General features: G+C 43.7%; 2 protein-coding genes across 2 annotated transcripts; one reads left to right on the top strand and one right to left on the bottom strand.

Moving 5' to 3' along the window:
- Positions 1-280: 280 nt before the first annotated feature.
- Positions 281-13,523, top strand: disp2 (dispatched homolog 2 (Drosophila)). The gene is made up of 8 exons (XM_021574825.2): positions 281-772; positions 5,501-5,923; positions 6,013-6,042; positions 6,449-6,572; positions 7,152-7,279; positions 7,638-7,756; positions 7,999-8,096; positions 8,470-13,523. The coding sequence occupies exons 1-8, from the start codon at positions 681-683 to the stop codon at positions 11,968-11,970; spliced, it is 4,515 nt and encodes a 1,504-aa protein (XP_021430500.2). The 5' UTR covers positions 281-680; the 3' UTR covers positions 11,971-13,523.
- Positions 13,514-16,220, bottom strand: rpusd2 (RNA pseudouridine synthase domain containing 2). The gene is made up of 3 exons (XM_021574826.2): positions 15,299-16,220; positions 14,851-15,147; positions 13,514-14,634 (listed from the first exon to the last, which is right to left on the bottom strand). The coding sequence occupies exons 1-3, from the start codon at positions 16,001-16,003 to the stop codon at positions 13,852-13,854; spliced, it is 1,785 nt and encodes a 594-aa protein (XP_021430501.2). The 5' UTR covers positions 16,004-16,220; the 3' UTR covers positions 13,514-13,851.
- Positions 16,221-19,037: the final 2,817 nt, after the last annotated feature.

The following is a 19,037-nucleotide window of genomic DNA, read 5'->3' on the forward strand; positions in this document are numbered from 1 at the left end:
CTCTGGGGCCACAATAATAAATAAAAATAATAGGTGTAGCTTATTTAGTTTTCTGTATTGTATTTAAACCAAAACGGTGTAATATAACGATTGCTTCGGCCAATCTACTCTAAAATGATAGTTGCCCGTCATATAGGCTAGTTATGTGACAATACAAACATTTCGCTACACCAGCAATAACATCTGCTAAATATGTGGATGTTACCAATAAAATTAGATTTGATACTGTATTATTCACAATAAATTATTGACTTACAGATTCATGGCATTCTGCCAGCTTTCTATATAAAGGTAAATCATAGATTAAGAAGAGGAGAAAAAATGTAACAGATATTGTTTTGAATAGCGGGCTACGCACGAATCAAAACAATGCAGGCAATATCGTCGATACATTGTATCCGTGTCATACTGTATAGGCCAGCACCACCCTCAATTGAACAGCGCCCGTGCTATTCACGGTCATCTAAACTTCTCCTCAACAGCAGAAGAGCTCATCACACCACGTCGACCAATAGCAAACCAGGCTTTAGCAGATAGGTTACTCAAACATCCATCCATCCATCCCTTTTGCCGTTGTACAATAGAACCGATCTTATTATTTATTCCAAGTAGTAAACACGAGGCGGAATCCCTCAATTTCCCAGTTGGACATTTCAGACAGGAGAAAAGTAACTGATAGAATGGATACTTGCTCTATCACGGATGAGCGCGCAGACGCTATAGTCATGGATTCGCCAAGAACTGAAAGACCTGCAAGGGAGACATTTCAAAGGTACGTAGCCGTTCGTTCTCTGTTCACCTCAAATAAAAATAACGGTGTTTGTCTAGTCGGCCGTTAAATTATTCCTCTGCATCATTAAATATACATTTGTATTGGTGTTTTGTCCAGCCATTATTGCCGTTATGTCAGTGTAGGCTATATCAATCTGTCTGTCAATGAATATCAATGTTCTTTGTATTTGTAAGCATTTGATGACAACAGCAATACATTTTATGGATTTCTCAAGAGTCCTATTCTTCAATATTGTATTTATTATAATGTACAAATGTGCCACTGCTTACATGAATTGTAAATCAAGAGCAGACTAAACAGGAAGAAGTCCATCTTTCATTTACTCGTTTTTTTTTGGTGGGTGAGAAATACATTGATTTGTATTTGTAAAATGTGTTCTCAAATGCTGTACAATAGCAGCCAATCTCTCCCCAGAGTATGTTTAATTGAAATGTAATAGTCCAATAACAGGTTGAGTGTGGCAGTCAATTCACCCAATCCACAATTAACATTCACTTCAATAGGCAATCTCCCGGGATCCAGAGATATCTGGTATTCCTCAGCTACACACTCACTCTGTGCTCTCCCAAGTCAGCATAATGCAGATATGCATACAACATTGCTGACACAATAGCCTACTGTAGGGTCGGCCCAGGGGAAACCACAAATCCACTGGGCAAAACTCAACCGTGGCAGTTTTTTGATAGATAACTAATAGTCACTACATTGCCCCTGCTTTAGTCTAGCCGTCAACATTGGACATACACTATATATACAAAAGTATGTGGAAACCCCCCTCAAATTAGTGGATTCGGCTATTTCAGCCACACCCGTTGCTGACAGGTGTATTAAATCGAGCACACAGCCATGTAATCTCCATAGACACACATTGGCAGTAGAATGGCCTTACTGAAGAGCTCAGTGACTTTCAATGTGGTACCGTCACAAGATGCCACCTTTCCAAAAAGTCAGTTCATCAAATTTCTGCCCTGCTTCCCCGTTCAACTGTAAGTGCTGTTATTGTGAAGTGGAAACGTCTAGGAGCAACAACGGCTCAGCCGCAAAGTGGTGAGCCACACAAGCTCACAGAACAGGACCGCAGTGCTGAAAAATCATCTGTTCTCGGTTGCAACACTCACTACTGAGTTCCAAACGGCCTCTAGAAGCAGCGTCAGCACAATAACTGTTCATCTAGAGCTTCATGAAATGGGTTTCCATGGCTGAGCAGCCGCACATAAAAAAAACTTGGTGCCATTGGACTATAGAAGAGTGGAGATGCGTTCTCTGGAGTGATGAATCACGCTTTACCATCTGGCAGTCCGACGGACTAATCTGAGTTTGGTGGATTCCAGGAGAACGCTACCTGCCCGAATGCATAGTGCCAACTGTAAAGTTTGGTGGAGGAGGAATAATGATCTCTGGCTGTTTTTCAATGTTCGGACTAGGCCTCTTAGTTCCAGTGAAGGAAAATCTTAATGCTACAGCGTACAATGACATTCTAGACGATTCTGTTTCCAACTTTGTGGCAACAGTTTGGGGAAGGCCCTTTCCTGTTTCAGTATGACAATGCCCCCATGCACAAAGTGAGATCCATACAGAAATGGTTTGTCGTGATCAGTGTGACTGGCCTGCAGAGAGCCCTGACCTCAACCCCATCAAACACTTTTGGGATGAAATGGAATGCCGACTGCAAGCTAGTCCTAATCGCCCAACATCATTGCCCGACCTCACTAATGCTCTTGTGGCTGAATGGAAGCAAGACCCACAGCAATGTTCCAACATCTAGTGGAAAGCCTTCCCAGAAGAGTGGAGGCTGTTATAGCAGGAAAGGGGGGACCAACTCTATATTAAAGCCCATGCTTTTGGAATGAGATGTTTGACGAGACGGTGTCCACATACTTTTGGTCTGCAGTGTATTACAGTACTTCATGTAATAGCTATGGTTAGATACAAATAATTCTCTCAACATACTGATGAATTGGTTTGACTTGTGGATTAGGGAACTATTGGATAAACACTTAAACACAATTAACAGGGAATAATACTAATGTCCGGTTTCTCCAACACAGATTTAAACTAGTCCTGCAGTCCAGCACCAGGCCTGATTTGTGCCTGGGTAACTGGCCCTAAATGTTCTATGTAGAAGTATTTTTGTTGAGATTTGTGCTATAGGTGCATCTTGGGAGGTTACGAAAAGGAAGGTCAATAAAGGGATAATGTGAGATTCTGTCAGATTAACCATTTTTATATTTCTGTCTGCAGTATGAAGGAATGTAGAGTTAGTTTCGCAAGCTAATGTTAATTAACTAGCATTAGTGCAATGACTGGAACTCTGCAACTTAACTGCCAGAATCTCTTTAATGTATTTCTGCATGTTACTCCACATCATACACATCTTAAGATAACATGGTGGGAGATCATGAACGTTTTGCTATGGTGTACGCTACTACTGAACACGACCCCCCCGGTACATCGTGTCGGTTCAAACAAAGGACAAACACTGAGATGGTTCCCTCATGAACAACGTGCTTGCTAATTCCATCTCCATAAAATCATTAAACAGGCCACCAGTAGTAGTACGGGGGGCCAAACATGAAAGCACCTTTAGACCTAAATACGATGTAATATCAACGTTTAGCAAAATGCACAGCACTGTTACACCGAGGGTGGTGCTGGCCGACAGTATGACACGAATGCAATGTAGCAGAGTATCAGCATAGTAACACCCTGTTTAGACTGAAATACAATGTCATATCAACCTTTGATAGAACGTTTCCCATGTCAAATCATATTTGAGAGATTGGCAATATCTCAGGCGATTGTTGTTTGATTACGTAGCTTGCATGCAGGGGGCTCGTAACGCCCAGCTGGAGGTATTTTTGTAACTGCTCTGTTCGATAATGAACTGGATCCACTAATTGCCTAGCTTTGCAAGCATGACCTAGCTCTATTAAAAGTGGGCAATGAGAAGCAATGAATACTAGAGTTTACCACTGCAGTAACACAGTCCTAAGGAGTGCAGTGGGCAGCACCTGCTGCTAGCACAGAAGCCCCCATCATGCTGCCGTTCAGTGCTCTGCGCAGCTTGTGATGTGTCAGCTGAGGGGTAAATGGCAACTTCTAATTGGACAGCAAATAAATAGTGCTTTCACCTGAGTAAATTCAGAAGCAAGCTGGTGACGCATCAGCCACCCAACAGCAACATATTTGTTTTCCCCCCTGCCAAAAATGGTCATCTTGACGGGGTGATTTGAGTGAAACCACTACGAAGGTTTGAGAAATTGACTCCACTCGTTTAAGAGACCGATACATCTTTAGACACTTTTTTATTATTACTACAGCTACATTTTGAAATGCCCAATGGCACACAGTCGAGTTGTGATGAATTTGCTGCCCACCTATCTCTCCCCCGGTGGTTGGAAATGCAAATAAAGCCCTCAAGTACTGTTCTCTGTTTACTTACCCTGTCGCCTTGGCGATGAGGTGATGGGGGATCAAAGAAGTGGCGTCTCAGTCCACCCAGACGACCAGGTCTGGAAAAACAACCCATAACGTCATTTGACCCTCTAACTTGGAGTCAGATTGAAATTAGACTGTGCACATAAATGTCTGGTTGTCCCCCACAATGAAATACGGGGAGGGGACTGTGGATAGGTTTCCGTCTGTTCGTACGTTTGTCACACGCAATATCTCAGACAGCACTGGGCCAATTTTGACTAAACTTGGGTGAATGATGAGTCTTGCCATCGAGATCCGGCATTTTTGTTAAATTACACTGATTGGCCCAAGGCGGGAGCTGTAGTAATGAACTTAAATGTATTAGTCACATGCGATATCTCAATTGGCCCAAGGGGGGACGCTGCATCATTCATTGGGGGATGACATGTTTACTGTTGCCTTGTTTAATTCAGTCATACTATAGAGCCCGCAAACTCAACTCTGGACCTCGAAGTCAGTTCCACTGCATTTTTTCATTGTTCCCCTCTAATTAGACCTGGGACACGAGGTGGGTGCAATTACTTATCAGGTAGAACAGAAAACCAGCAGTCTCCGAACCTCGTAGGTTCAGAGTTGAATACCCCTGCTATAGAGTATCGTAATAATGGGCATTCAATACTACTTACAGTTCAGTAAATAGGGATTCCGATTTATAAACGTTACTTGTCATTAGGCCTAACGCAATTACTAATAGTGGTTAACGTAGTCAGCTCTCTCTCTGTCGCTGATAGTCAGCAGAGTTTCATTGTGTATAGTCTATGTCCTGTTCTTTAGAGAAAACATGAGGAAGTAAAGCACATAACTTAACCCATAACATCTGTGCAATGTACTTCTTCCATGAACAGGAGTCATTCTTCATCAGATCCACTGCAGTCTCCATCAACAGGACTCTCTTTTGGATGTTGAAACACAAACAGGGCAGATGGAACATCTCTTGGACTAATTGGGCCTTCGAGCAACGAAACAATACTTTAGATGTCATTCCTTACCTAATTAATTTGGTTTGCCAAATTGGGTTTCAAGCAACAACGCAACAATACATTGGAAGTCACCCCTTACACGATTCATTAGGTTTACCTACTCAAGGCTTAGTAAAACTATTGCAGCCGGGGAAGCCGCTGAGCTGAAACATTGATTATTGAAAATTCTGGTGTACATTTGACAATGACAAACACTGCCACCGTAGGGGTTATAAATAAATACACTTTCCCCCCCTCTGTCTTTTCACAGTGAGATACCGGAGGTGTCACTGTGTCCTCCTGACAGTGTGTGCCCGGAGGCCCAGACCACTCGGATCCAAACCGAAGGGGACCAGTCTGACAGCTGCAGCCTCCCCAGACCCTCCTCCTCCACCTCCTCCCAGCTCTACCACCAAGTCTCCCAGGGATGCACCTACCATTCACAGCAGCACCGACAATGTCACTGTTGTGGCCATCACAAGCCAATCAAAGGCAAAGCCTGTCTGGAGTCGCATCCAATCACTGTGGGTCCTCCTCACACCGACTGCTCGACAAGCGCTGTCAAGACGGGTCGCAGCTGCAGCCCCTCCCATGTCCCTTCCTGTCACAACGCTGTCCACTGCCACTGGCTGCACGGTTCCCATGACGGCGCTGGCACCCAGAAGTCCAAACAGCATCATGTGGTCACAGTCAGGTCTGTATTCCCGTATGCTGTACACAAGCATAATTATCATGCAAAAATTATAAAAAGGTCAATGACGCAGAATTATTTGTCTATTTTAGGGATGACGGACTCTACTGGATCCCTAGAAAGTCAGTATCCACGAGAACAAGATGATTGTGTAACAGCAAAATGACCTACAATTTCCATTGCATCCTTAATGTGCACAGTGCATGGCAGTAATTAGGACAAAAGTATATTTTTTAGTCTTTAATTTAGCTATACAACATGGTTCTAAGCTCAAAATAGTATTTCAGTAAGCTATACAACATGGTCGTAAGCTCACAATAGCATTGCATAACTCAAAATATGAGTACTGGTGACCAATGTTTTGAAATGTAATGTTAAATGTTGTACTTACCTGAAGAATACTTGAACCATGAGACTTTCCTAGCACACACACCAAGTGAGACACACAGTGCAGTCCTTTAACTATGCAAAGCCCATTAGAGATAAGTGTCACTGAGATCCTCTTTTCCTGTGGCATTTTCTTGACAGTTACTCCCAGGTGGTAGTGAGGTATCCTCTGGCGGTGCTCGTCGGTTGTGCAGCGGCCCTCCTGGGATGTTCCCTAGCCGGCCTGTTGATTGGTCCCCTGCCAGACTTCTCTGACCCGCTCATGGTGAGTGCCTCTCTCTGCAGCACTGTCGCGTTCTCTGCCAACTTCCTGTCAAACCGAATGCTACTGTAAACCCCTTTTGTTTTTAGCTCGTTCCTGCCTCTTGAAAAGCTGCCGTAAATAAAGTAGACCCGGCAGATCTCTCAAAACATTTCATCTTGTCAGCTCAAGAAATACAAGTGTAGCCATATCAGTGCAATTGCAGGTATAATGAACAGTCAAGAATAGTTAAATAAACTAATTGAATTACCATGTGTGTAATAAATGTGTACAGTTAAACTCATGGCAATCAACATGTAATGACCATGGCAGAGACCAGGGTAAAAAATGAATCTGGAAGAATATTGAAGACAACGCTATATCAATCAACACTGCATGTACAATGTCACTATCAATTTTCAAAGCATCCATTATAGTATGTCACTAAACCTTAGCATCTAAATCAGTCTTTATTCACCTACTGTAGGCCAAACAGTCAGCATTAGGCGTACATATTTCTCATGTAAATTAATTCAGTGCATTGTTTTCCTGCTTCGGCTGTCGTCAGATGTTGTTTCGTTGACTTTGATGTTTTTAATGCAGGGCTTTGAGCCTCGAGGAACATACATCGGGGTGCGACAGTCTGCCTTAGCCAAGCTTCAACAGAACACAGGGCCTGGAAACACACTGTCTCTGATACCGCAACACCTCAAAGACAAGACAGCTGGGAGGTACTGTGCTAAAACCGGAGGAGCTCTCCACCACACACAGAGAGCCCTGCACAAAATGGCTGCCACGACAGAGTAGAACCATGGGACATTGCGTTCACTCAGCCCCAGATTATAATTACTCACTAAAACATGCTACAATTTGGCATCTTTCAGTTCAGAGGCACGATAGAGATGGAACAGGGTTACACTTGCACATCATGTAGTATAGCTATGATTAAAAAATGCTGGATAATTGTATAGGGAGTCCATATGTCCATTGTTGCGTGGGGTACTGATTTAGCTATTGCCTGTGTGATTGATATGAATTGTCTAGATGTCTCATGTATAATTTTGTTGTGTTCATGTTTATTTTATGAAGCTATGGAGATGGTAGCGGAGGGGATGCCGGTGGGAGCCAGGAACAGTCGTCCAGGCAACGGTCTAAAAGAATGCTAGACAGGGATTCGGCCCAAGACACATTCCTCTGTGACGCTCCAGGTAGGCTACTAACATGTCTCTCTGCTACTAGAGAAATGTTCCTAAAAATTTAGCAGGAAACATAGCCATAATGTATCAATCAAAAATCTAGGTATTGACGAGCTAGTTCATCATTCCAGTGTTCACTTTCAGTTATGAGCAAAACATAAGCAATCCCTCTAGATACATTTTTGTAAGTGAAGACTGAGGACAGTCTTTGTTTAGGGGGTGCCATGTTCTTGACTCCATCTGTGACATCACAGGAGAACGCTACGCCCAGCTTGTCTTCCGCTCTGGAAACTCTGCCAGTCTTTGGAGCCTGAAAGCGATCTACTCCATGTGCGAGATGGAGCAGGCCAGGGTAGGTCTTCGTGCATCTTAAAAATCATATATCATATATGCCATATATCCAGCATTACCAACCAGACCACGAAATCAGGGAGCCAACTCAATCAAATACCTTTCTGGGGTACAGAACTTGGCAGGCACTGATAGCACACATCTTAAAACATTTATATGTATTTGAAAGAGAACAAAAAAAGGTGTTATTGATCCCCATTAGCTGGTAGATGGAAATAAGTTATGTGAAAAGTTGCTATAAAATCTGTCCATTTCAATTTACTCTCGTAATAAAAATAATATGGAACATCAATTACATTGATTTTGCCATGGGTAGAGGGAGAATAAGTCAACAGAAGTGTGTAACTGCCAAACTTCTCTTCTCCATGTTTCAGATTCGTTCACAACCCCACTTCCAAGATCTCTGCAAGCAACATATCCGATTGGAAGTGGACGGTGCCATGATCAGGGGCGGATGCTGTCCAAGTTGGTCACTGGGAAACTACTTGGCACTTCTCAGCAATGCCTCATCCTGTCTCAGCCTGACCTCTGTGCAAGTGTCAGAGAGTCTGAGCCTACTACGCTATTGCGCCCCATACTACCACGATGGAAGGCTGGTGGCATATTGCGCAGAGAGGGGCTTGCAAGGCAACTGTGCATCCGTGCCGACTCGGTGCAAACACTCTCGCGCCGTATTCCAGATATTGCATTACCTGGTTGATAAGGACTTCCTAGGGCCACAGACAATAGAATATCAGGTCCCCTCACTGAAATATAGTCTCCTGTTTCTACCAGTTGAAAAAGGAGATCACTTGATGGAGATATACATGAACAGCCTTGAAGGTCGTGAGCTTACATACAAGAACACTACTATTACAGGAATGGACCTAGGCATCAAACAAAAGCTTTTCAAGTATTACCTGGCTAGGGACTCCATCTACCCTGTTCTGGCTGTAGTTTCGCTGTTCCTCACCATAGCCCTTTATTTGCAGTCTCTTTTCCTGTCAGCTCTGTCTTTAGTTGCAATTGTGGGTTCTCTCTTGACTTCCTATTTCTTCTACAAAGTGGTTTTTCAGCTGACATTCTTCCCTTTCCTCAACTTAGCTTCAGCTTTCATCCTGTTTGGTAGTTGTTCTAACCACGCCTTCACTTTCATTGATTTCTGGAATCTACAACTATCCCAGAATCCACCCGTTTCTCTAGAGATAAGAGTCAATAGAGTTCTCCAAGAGGTCGGATATTTGATATTGGCATCAGGCTTGACTTCTAGTGCCACGTTCTTCTCTGGGTTCCTGAGCAGCATCACAGCAGTCAGATGCTTTGCTGTGTACCTGGGAACGGCTTCCTTAATCTGTACTTTTTCCGCCCTTGCGTGGCTGCCCAGCTCGCTCATATTACGCGAGCGCTACACTGTGCCTGCCTCAGCCTCTGTTACTGCACAGGCATGGAAGCCTTGCTGCACGAAAAGTATTGGCGGGTTCTGGGACACAAGCTCACGAAAGCGGTGCCTCTTCACCTTGGGTCAGAAGCTACGAGGGTTGAAGCGAGGACTGTCCGACACCTCCAATTTACTTTTCCTGAAAATCCTCCCATGTGGAGTGGTCAAGTTCAGATACATTTGGGTCTGCTGGTTCGCAGTGTTGGCCGCAGGAGGAACATACATCTCAGTTGTAGACCCTGGTATGAGACTACCCACTTTAGACAACAGGGCAACTCAGTTATTCCGCTCTAGCCATCCCTTTGAAAGATATGACGCTGAATATCGCCACCAATTCATGTTTGAACGGCTGGTGAACGGGGAGGACAAGCTCATTACATTGACTCTTGTTTGGGGAGTCATCCCAACCGATAACGGCAATCACTTTGATCCGAAAAGCAACGGATCTTTAGTTATGGATCCAGAGTTTAACATGAGTAGCCCAGAGGCTCAGGTGTGGTTGAGAGACTTGTGTGGAAGAGTTCAAAACCAAAGTTTTTATTTACCGTCGTCATCATCATCTGAAAACGAAGGCTCAACAGACAACGTCTGTATGGTCGAGCAACTCATACACTGGGTGTCTATCCGACGATGCTCAGAGAGTGAGGACGCCTTACATTTTTGCTGCAACGATATTCCCTTTCCTTACCCACCGGGTGTTTTTGAACAATGCCTGAGCATGATGGTGGCCGAGCGGCATGCAGAGGGCTATGTGTCCGAGGTTGGAGGCCTACATTTTGAGGCAGATGGTCGAATAGCAGCCCTGGTAATGGTATTTAGAACTACGCACCGCTATAGCTACAACTTTAGTCACACCACCCTTTTCTATAATGATATTGTGTCATGGTTTAATGGTGAAATGTCTGGCGCACCACTGGGACTAAAGGAAGGATGGTTTGTGAGCCAGTTGACACTATTTGACTTGCAACAATGTCTGAGCTCAGAAACCCTTGTGGTCACTGGGTTCTCTGTAGCTCTAGCATTTGTCTTGCTTCTACTGACCACATGGAATATTCCACTGAGTATTTATGGCGCTGCTGCTGTTGGAGGAAGTGTTTTTGTCACCATCGGCCTCCTGGTCCTTCTAGAATGGCAGCTTAGTGGTGTGGAGGCACTCTTCATATCAGCTGCTGCTGGGCTGTCTGTCGACTTTTTAGCCAACTACTGCATATCATATAATTCAGCGCCACACTCTGATAGAATTGGAAGAGTTGCACATTCTCTGAAAAGAATGAGCTGTCCTGTAGCAATAGGATCCGGGGCCTTCTGCTGTGTGGGCATCGCCATGCTCCCTACAACTGCCTTGTTGTTCAGAAAGCTGGGGATTTTCTTATTTCTGGTGAAATGTGTAGCATGTGGATTTGCCACTTTCTTTTTCCAATCCCTATGCTGCTTTTTCGGTCCTCAAAAGAACTGTGGGAAAATAATGTTGCCATGTTCATCTGAACCAGGGACTGAAAGTCTGCCCTCCTGCTCAGCAGCAGAACCTAGGTCCTCCACCTGCGCAGCAAACGGGGCTTTTGGAAGATCAAGAGTTCGAAGGAATTTCAATAAAGACGAGGGTAATTACCTTTACCCGAACCATCAGCGTCAAAGACAGCGACAGGTAGAGGGCGGAAGGGAACCTGAGCAGTATGAGCTTCAGCCATTGGCCTGTCAGCTGAGTGACAGCTTTGAGAACAGCACGTGTACTAGTAAGCTATCCAACAGACCCTCAGTTCTCTCCGATGACATCCAGTTCGGTGGTCTGAGTCCCAGGAGGGATGTGGAGAGGAGCAACATTGAGGCAGATAGTGAAGAGCTCTGTGGGAGGCACCACAAAGGCTGTCACCCACCCCCAGCTTTGCAGACCTCTTCCCCATATAAAGAAAACACCCTAAGGCCTGTAGTAGCTCCTCAAGGTGACCTGGCTAAGGAAAGGCTCTTGTGCAAGACGTGCAGAGGACAGTCTGCTGGCATCAAGCACTGGAACGTATCGCTGTCCTCTTCCTCAAGCATGGGGGACACCATCATTAGTCAAACAATAGAAACAATTTACCAGCCATCCCTCTCCAAGGACGAGGCCCCTAATAGCACCTTTAAGCATCACCCTCACAAACGCCTACTGTCATCTCAGAGTTCATTTGACGGGCTAGAGGATTCCAATGAGACTTGCCTGAGTGACATTGAACCTGGACCCTCAAACCAACAGACTTCTATTGAAGCAGAGGGAGAACTGGAACCACAACCAGGGCACCTTAACGGAAAGAGAGACACCCTACGTCTCTCCCTGAGAGAGACCACATATGAGACAGCCTCTCCGGGGTGTGGGAGGGGCCGTACGAGCCAGAGTGAAGGACCAGTGATGTTGCCAAACAGTAAACCAGATTTGCCTGATGTATGGATCAAACGAGATGGGCAGAGGGAAGATACAAGCTGAATTAGATTTCAAAAGATATGTGTAATCTAAGCATGCAGAAGTGTTCGGTTCATCATCTGTCAGCTTGACTAGCTCAGTCAGAAACGGCAGAATGTTACGTTTGTGAATAAGATTCTTTGTAATGGATTTACACATTTTGGAAAATTCACAGCAGGACACACACTGGAAGTTGGATAATCACTGACCTGTTTGTTATTCGACTGTATTACCCTGATCTATATCCACAGTCTGGATAGATTCTTAGACAATAATGTCATTTGAACACACTTTAAAATAATTTCTAAATATTTTTTTTTTAGATGTGAGGGAAGGGGTTCTTTTGTTTGAGCAACAATACGCTTGGCTATGTATTCCACGCACCCACCATTAAAACACCATCAAGACATATCACATGGTGCTGGAAGTTACATCACTACAAGTAGATCAGAAATTGTGTGTAATTAAAAAAAAAAAAAAAAAAAATTGTAAACCACAATTGTACACTGTCAGAATGTACAACACAACAATTGCTGTTGTACAAAGTCAAATGCCAAGAAATGTAACATTAATTTGGTGACTTAAGACAATTCCGTGTGTATTAATTATTTAGGGGACCTGAACAGCACTGTTATACACTTACAGTAGGGAGCTGCAGATGCACAGCAGATGTATATAGTGAGCATTATCCTTTGATAATGAAAGAATGAAGGTCTTGTACATGAAACCAACTGATGTATTGGCAGGCCTGAATCTGACAAAGGTGATTTTTACCAGCTTGGTGGCTCCTTCCATCATTAAACATGACTTGTAGATAACCAGCTTCACAGCACGGTTCAAAGAAATGTAGAATCAGCGTTCTATGTAGAGTAATACGATCTCTACTAAGGCTTGGCTGGGTAATCAAAAATGGTAGTTCTACATCCGCAGAGCAGCCTTCACTACATTTCACCACCTGCTGGAACATCAGATTAAATATATATATATATGTGTGTTTGCCTTGACAGAACACATGCAGTCTATGGATCATGGTGTACAATGTGCAGCATGTGCCAAATCTTTGCAACAGTCGTTTTTCCATGAAGAAAATGTAAAATGTGTTTTATGTGAAAGGTATTATCCTTTACAATAGTGGAGTTGTATTTTTGGTTCAAAATACAACCCAGAATAATGTATGTATTAAGGGTTTAATTGTGGTTTGATGAAATGACTGCAAAAATGTATGTGAAGAATTTACAAGAATTGTAAAAATGTGCCTACAAGCAGGGTTATTTTGAAGTTGTCTCATCTGAAAGGGTTTCCTTTTGACAACTGATTCAGTGATCATAAGTCTTGGATGAGCTTTTGAAATAACCTGCCTTAGAGAAAGGAATGATAGAACTTAACTTTAGGCTTTTGAGGAGCAGAGAAAACAGAAAGGTTGCAATGACTATTAAAACCTGAGAAAACACAGTACTTGTACTCATTTTCACATGTGGGAAACTTTAAAAAAAAAAATGATAATAAAGTGTATTTTTCCTGCAGAATGGATTGTTTTATTCAATGCCATGAAAATAAAATTTCATTGTCAAACGTTATGAAAATGTTTATTTGGTTTTCAATTAGAAGGGCTATTGAAAATAAATCCTAGATAAACATCTTCCTGGTTTAGAGTCCAATGGAAAATATATGGTCCAAAGTAATATATCCCTTAACGTGAGTCAGAGGGAAATGAATTATACAATTTAAAAACAGAATTATTCATGATTTACAGATCCGTGAGCCACAGAACTAACAACCGAGCTTGGTTCACCAAGTGTCCAAAGACAACTTCAACAAAACAACAATAGTGATATTTTACATCCTATTGGGCACATCACATAGTACACTGCCTGCACTTCTGTGGTATAACATCCCTATAGTGCCTTAGTCGTCAATCCAGTCATCCTTGGCCCAGTCAGGTAGGCGAGTTGAATATTCAAAGTCTGGTCCTTTATAGCGCAACGCATGGAGGTACATGATGAGCTCCTTCTCGGTGGGGTCCGGACGGACAATCTTACACTCGCTACACAGAGGGTCTTTCGTGTTTGCAGTAGCTAAGTGAGAAGATTCTGTGGACTCCGTTTGATCATCATTTTCATCAGTTGGTCCGGGTACTGCACCGGGTAAGGCTGGACTGCTGTGGACCTGATTTGCACTCTGTTCTACGTCACTCAGTGTACAGTCACTTGAAACAGAATTGCAAACACGTGGCAACAGCTCTGGCTGAGGTGTCTGAGCATCAGTCTGCACATTGCTCACCGGTACCATTCCCTCGTCTGGGATGTCTAGGAGATGAAGACTCTCCTTCAAACGATGTTCCTCCAGAATCGCTTTGAGAAGCTCATCGTCGCTCATGCCCATCAGGCCTCCCTTTGCCCTTTGGGGACCCCAAGCAGAGGAGCCATAGACAGGGTCGTTGAGGATGGGGTAGCCCAGGAACTGGAGGTGGACACGAATCTGGTGAGTGCGGCCAGTGAGAGGGAGGCAACGCACTACACTGGAGTGGCCGTTCCAGCTGAGCCTTTGGAAGACTGTGCGGCAATCCTTGCCTTTAGGATGCACTCTGCACAGTCCCACCTTGAAGGAGACCACCAGGATGGGCTCCTCACAGATGATCTCACCCTCTGGGAACTCCCCTTCCACTCGACAGACATACTCCTTCTCCAGCTGTAAAAGATGACAGACTATCAGTCACTTATATCAAACTTGAATAAAGTATATTTTATGTTGCCTCTCAGAGAGAGAGATTATACTTGAGCCCCTATTTAATCCAAACTGATGACCAGATTTCTAGGATAAGTGACTAAAAAAATAAATATCATCAGGAAACACAATGTTCCTTTTCGATTGATTAGGTGCACACTGGACTAGAGGATGTCTTACCTGTCTGTCTCGCACCAACACATCCAGTTTCTGGGACACTTCCAAAGTCCGGGCGAAGAGCAGCACCCCAGATGTTAGGCGATCCAGCCGGTGCACAGTGTGAAGGCCACATATGCCCCGTTCCTTTCCCAGGATGAAAATGACCGTGTTGTGACGGAAGCGCCCACAAGGATGAACTGGCATCGAGGCTGGCTTGTCAACTACCAAAACCTCCCCATTATCTTCCAAAATCTCCAGTGGCCGTCCAACTACAGGTGGCTCATGGCGATGCACAGTATTCCTTAGGAAGTCATTGTTCTGGGGGGGGGGGGGGGGGAAGAGAGACAGGTCTGACAATATTTATTCTGCACAGATTTTTTACATTTTAATTTAGGGACAAAGTTAGAGACTGTTGTATATAATTCAAGCCAACATAATCAGCATCCATCTAATTCAAGATTGAACTCACCCTGAGTGTAACAGAGAGGTCATCCATTGGGGTTTCATTGAGTCGGATGCGTCCTAGTTTGGAAGCCATAACGTAGTACTCCAACGGCTCAGCTCGGAATTCACTGCTGAAAACCTCGAGAAGACTTTTCCCAATCCAGCGTCCCTTGCAGTACGTTTTGAAGTCGAAGTAGTATGGGCGCACTTTGCGTAGACCTCCTTCAAAATAGTATGTTGTTTCATCAAAATGCTCTTTGCTGAAACTTACGCCGGGGTTGCGTTTTTGAGGGGGAGGAATGTATCTCTCTCCTGTACGGAGTTGTTTCTTCCCACCTCCTCGACGTCTCTTTCCACGACTACTTTTCTCTGGGTCGTCCTTCTCTTCGCTCTTACGTTTACAAGTTTCTTTCAACTCGTCTGTGGTAGAATTGACTGAAGTGTTTGAGGTATTTACCGCTGACACCCTCGTCATTTCTGTCGACTCCATTGTATGCGACATTACTGTAAAATGGTTTTGATGCAAACGTGGGCCAGATGATAACTCATTTACTGAGTTGTAAAGTGTATGTTCTTTTGTCACTTTACAAATTAAATCGCTATAATTTGTGACGTTTGTCAATTGCGCATTGCAAGGTCTAGCACGTGATAGTGTTCTGTTATTAAGCGTTATTTCGCGTTTGTTAAAGACTTGGAGAACATAGAAAATGTTCTTGATATAACGTACCATCAAATTTAAGAAAGAGTATCGTTTTCTCTAGGGAGCTCTGTAAAAACCACTGTTTGTCGGTTAAAGGTAAATAAAATCATCTGTAAAATGTGTCCAAACTACTCACACGTATCTCACTGAAGCAGCCTAACATGCAGCCATGAAAGTATGGGTCTCCCTTCCAAATGACTACGGGCACTCGTCGATGACGCCCCGGTGTGTTAGTAGTCCGTTTCAAAGCCTTATCAAATATCCTCATCCTCCTGACACTGAATAGTGCTTCACACATACAACATAATAAGATATATAGACCTAAATAAATAGCATTTATGATCTCTTATACAGGCAATGGTTAAATTGATAGAGGCAAAGTGTATTTAAAAAAAGCCCAAAGCCAAACAATCCCATCTCTCTCAAATAAAACAACATTATTTCCCATGCATTTAAACACAAACAAGCGTTTTCATTACAATATTTGTATTAATAAATTATGACATTACTGTATAATCATTTCAGTATTTAAAAAATAAAGACTAAACTGCATCTATTCTCATCGTTATGTAAAAAGGGTTGTTTTTCTGTTGCCGAAACAGACTACTTGTAATCATTTATAGGTTAGGCTATGTTTACTTGCATTCACATCAGTCTTTAGAAAACAATTCATGTTCACTTTTATCAAGACATCTTCCTGTTGGTTGGTACGATGACTCAATTTGTATGAGGGTTGTCACATCCCTTTAATTTTTGTAAAATTAAATACATGAATAAGCCGACCTTTCAGCTAGACATCTGTGAGGAACAAACAGTGGGTCGATGTTTTGAATGCATATACAAAACGGGAGCACTTAAATGAACGATTTTAGCAATCACAGACAGAGTCGTTAATCCAAAAGCCCTTGGCAACCCTCTTCAACCCTCTGGGATAATGTTCATCTGCTGCCCAGTTTTAGTCAATAAGCAAATGGGAAGTGTTGCTAGGCAGCAGACAGACAGAGATCTAAAAAAAAAAACTCAATAGCTGCAGCACCAGCACCACCATCTGCAAGGGCAACCACACCACATGGAAGTCACCTCCTGCAAAGGCAACCACACCACATGGAAGTCACCTCCTGCAAGGGCAACCACACCACATGGAAGTCACCTCCTGCAAAGGCAACCACACCACATGGAAGTCACCTCCTGCAAGGGCAACCACACCACATGGAAGTCACCTCCTGCAAAGGCAACCACACCACATGGAAGTCACCTCCTGCAAAGGCAACCGCACCACATGGAAGTCACCTCCTGCAAAGGCAACCACACCACATGGAAGTCACCTCCTGCAAGGGCAACCACACCACATGGAAGTCACCTCCTGCAAGGGCAACCACACCACATGGAAGTCACCTCCTGCAAAGGCAACCACACCACATGGAAGTCACCTCCTGCAAAGGCAACCACACCACATGGAAGTCACCTCCTGCAAGGGCAACCACACCACATGGAAGTCACCTCCTGCAAGGGCAACCACACCACATGGAAGTCACCTCCTGCAAGGGCAACCACACCACATGGAAGTCACCTCCTGCAAGGGCAACCACACCACATGGAAGTCACCTCCTGCAAGGGCAACCACACCACACAGCAGTCAGAGCTCACCTCTGGAAAGAAAAACACAGAACAGCATCTCTCAAGAGATCAACTCTAGATGTGGGGTGAGAGAATTAAGGCAAAGTCATGACGGCAGGCGGTGACGAAACTGACATCAGTTAAGGTTTAACATTTTCATGACCTGCCCATTTATCTGCTTTATACTGTATACTTTATATACCATTTATGTAGCTAGTGTATGCGTACCCTTTATATAGTGAATACATACTCTATATAATGTATACATACCCTTTATGTAGTGAATACATACCCTATATAATGTGCAGTCATTGACAGTAGCTGACACTTGTATTTTCAATTTGTATTTATTATGGATCCCCATTAGCTGCTGCCAAGGCAGCAAAATTAAGGCAGTTTATACAATTTTAAAAACATTACAATACATTCACAGATTTCACAAGACACTGTGTGCCCTCGGGCTCCTACTCCACCACTACCACATATCTACAGTACTAAATCCATGTGTATGTGTGTGTTTAGTGCGTGTTATCGTGTGTGTGTATGCATGTGTCTGTGCCTCTGTTTGTGTTGCTTCAGTCTCCGCTGTTCCATAAGGTGTTTTTTGTGTCTGTTTTATAAATCACAATTTACTGCATGCATCAGTTACTTGATGTGGAATAGAGTTCCATGTATTCATGGCTCTATGTAGTGCTGTGTGCCCCCCATTGCCTGTCCTGGACTTGGGGACTGTGAAGAGACCTCTTGTGGCATGTCTTTTTGGGTATGCATGGGTGTCCGAGGTGTGTACCAGTAGTTCAAACAGACAGCTCGGTGCATTCAACATGTCAACACCTCTCATAAATATAAGTAGTGATGAAGTAAATCGCTCCTCCACTTTGAGCCAGGAGACATTGACATGCATATTATTAATATTAGGGCGGCAGGTAGCCTAGTGGTTACAGTGTTGGACTAGCAACTGAAAGATTGTAAGATCAACTCCCCGAGCTGACAAGGTAAAAATCTGTCGTTCTGCCCCTGAACATGGCAGTTAACCCACCGTTCCCCGGTAGGCCTTCATCAATAAGAATGTATTTTCTTAACTGACCTGCCTAGTTAAATAAAGGTCAAATAAATAAAATTACTCTCTGTGTACATCCAAAGGCCAGCCGTGCTGCCCTGTTCTGAGCCAATTGCAATTTTACTAAGTCCCTTTTTGTGGCACCTGACCACACGACTGAACAGTAGTCCAGGTGTGACAAAACTAGGGCCTGTAGGACCTGCCTTGTTGATAGTGTTGTTAAGAAGGTAGAAACTAGGGCCTGTAGGACCTGCCTTGTTGATAGTGTTGTTTTAAGAAGGTAGAAACTAGGGCCTGTAGGACCTGCCTTGTTGATAGTGTTGTTAAGAAGGTAGAAACTAGGGCCTGTAGGACCTGCCTTGTTGATAGTGTTGTTTTAAGAAGGTA

Source organism: Oncorhynchus mykiss, chromosome 19, assembly GCF_013265735.2.
Source record: "Oncorhynchus mykiss isolate Arlee chromosome 19, USDA_OmykA_1.1, whole genome shotgun sequence".
Lineage (NCBI taxonomy): Eukaryota > Metazoa > Chordata > Actinopteri > Salmoniformes > Salmonidae > Oncorhynchus > Oncorhynchus mykiss.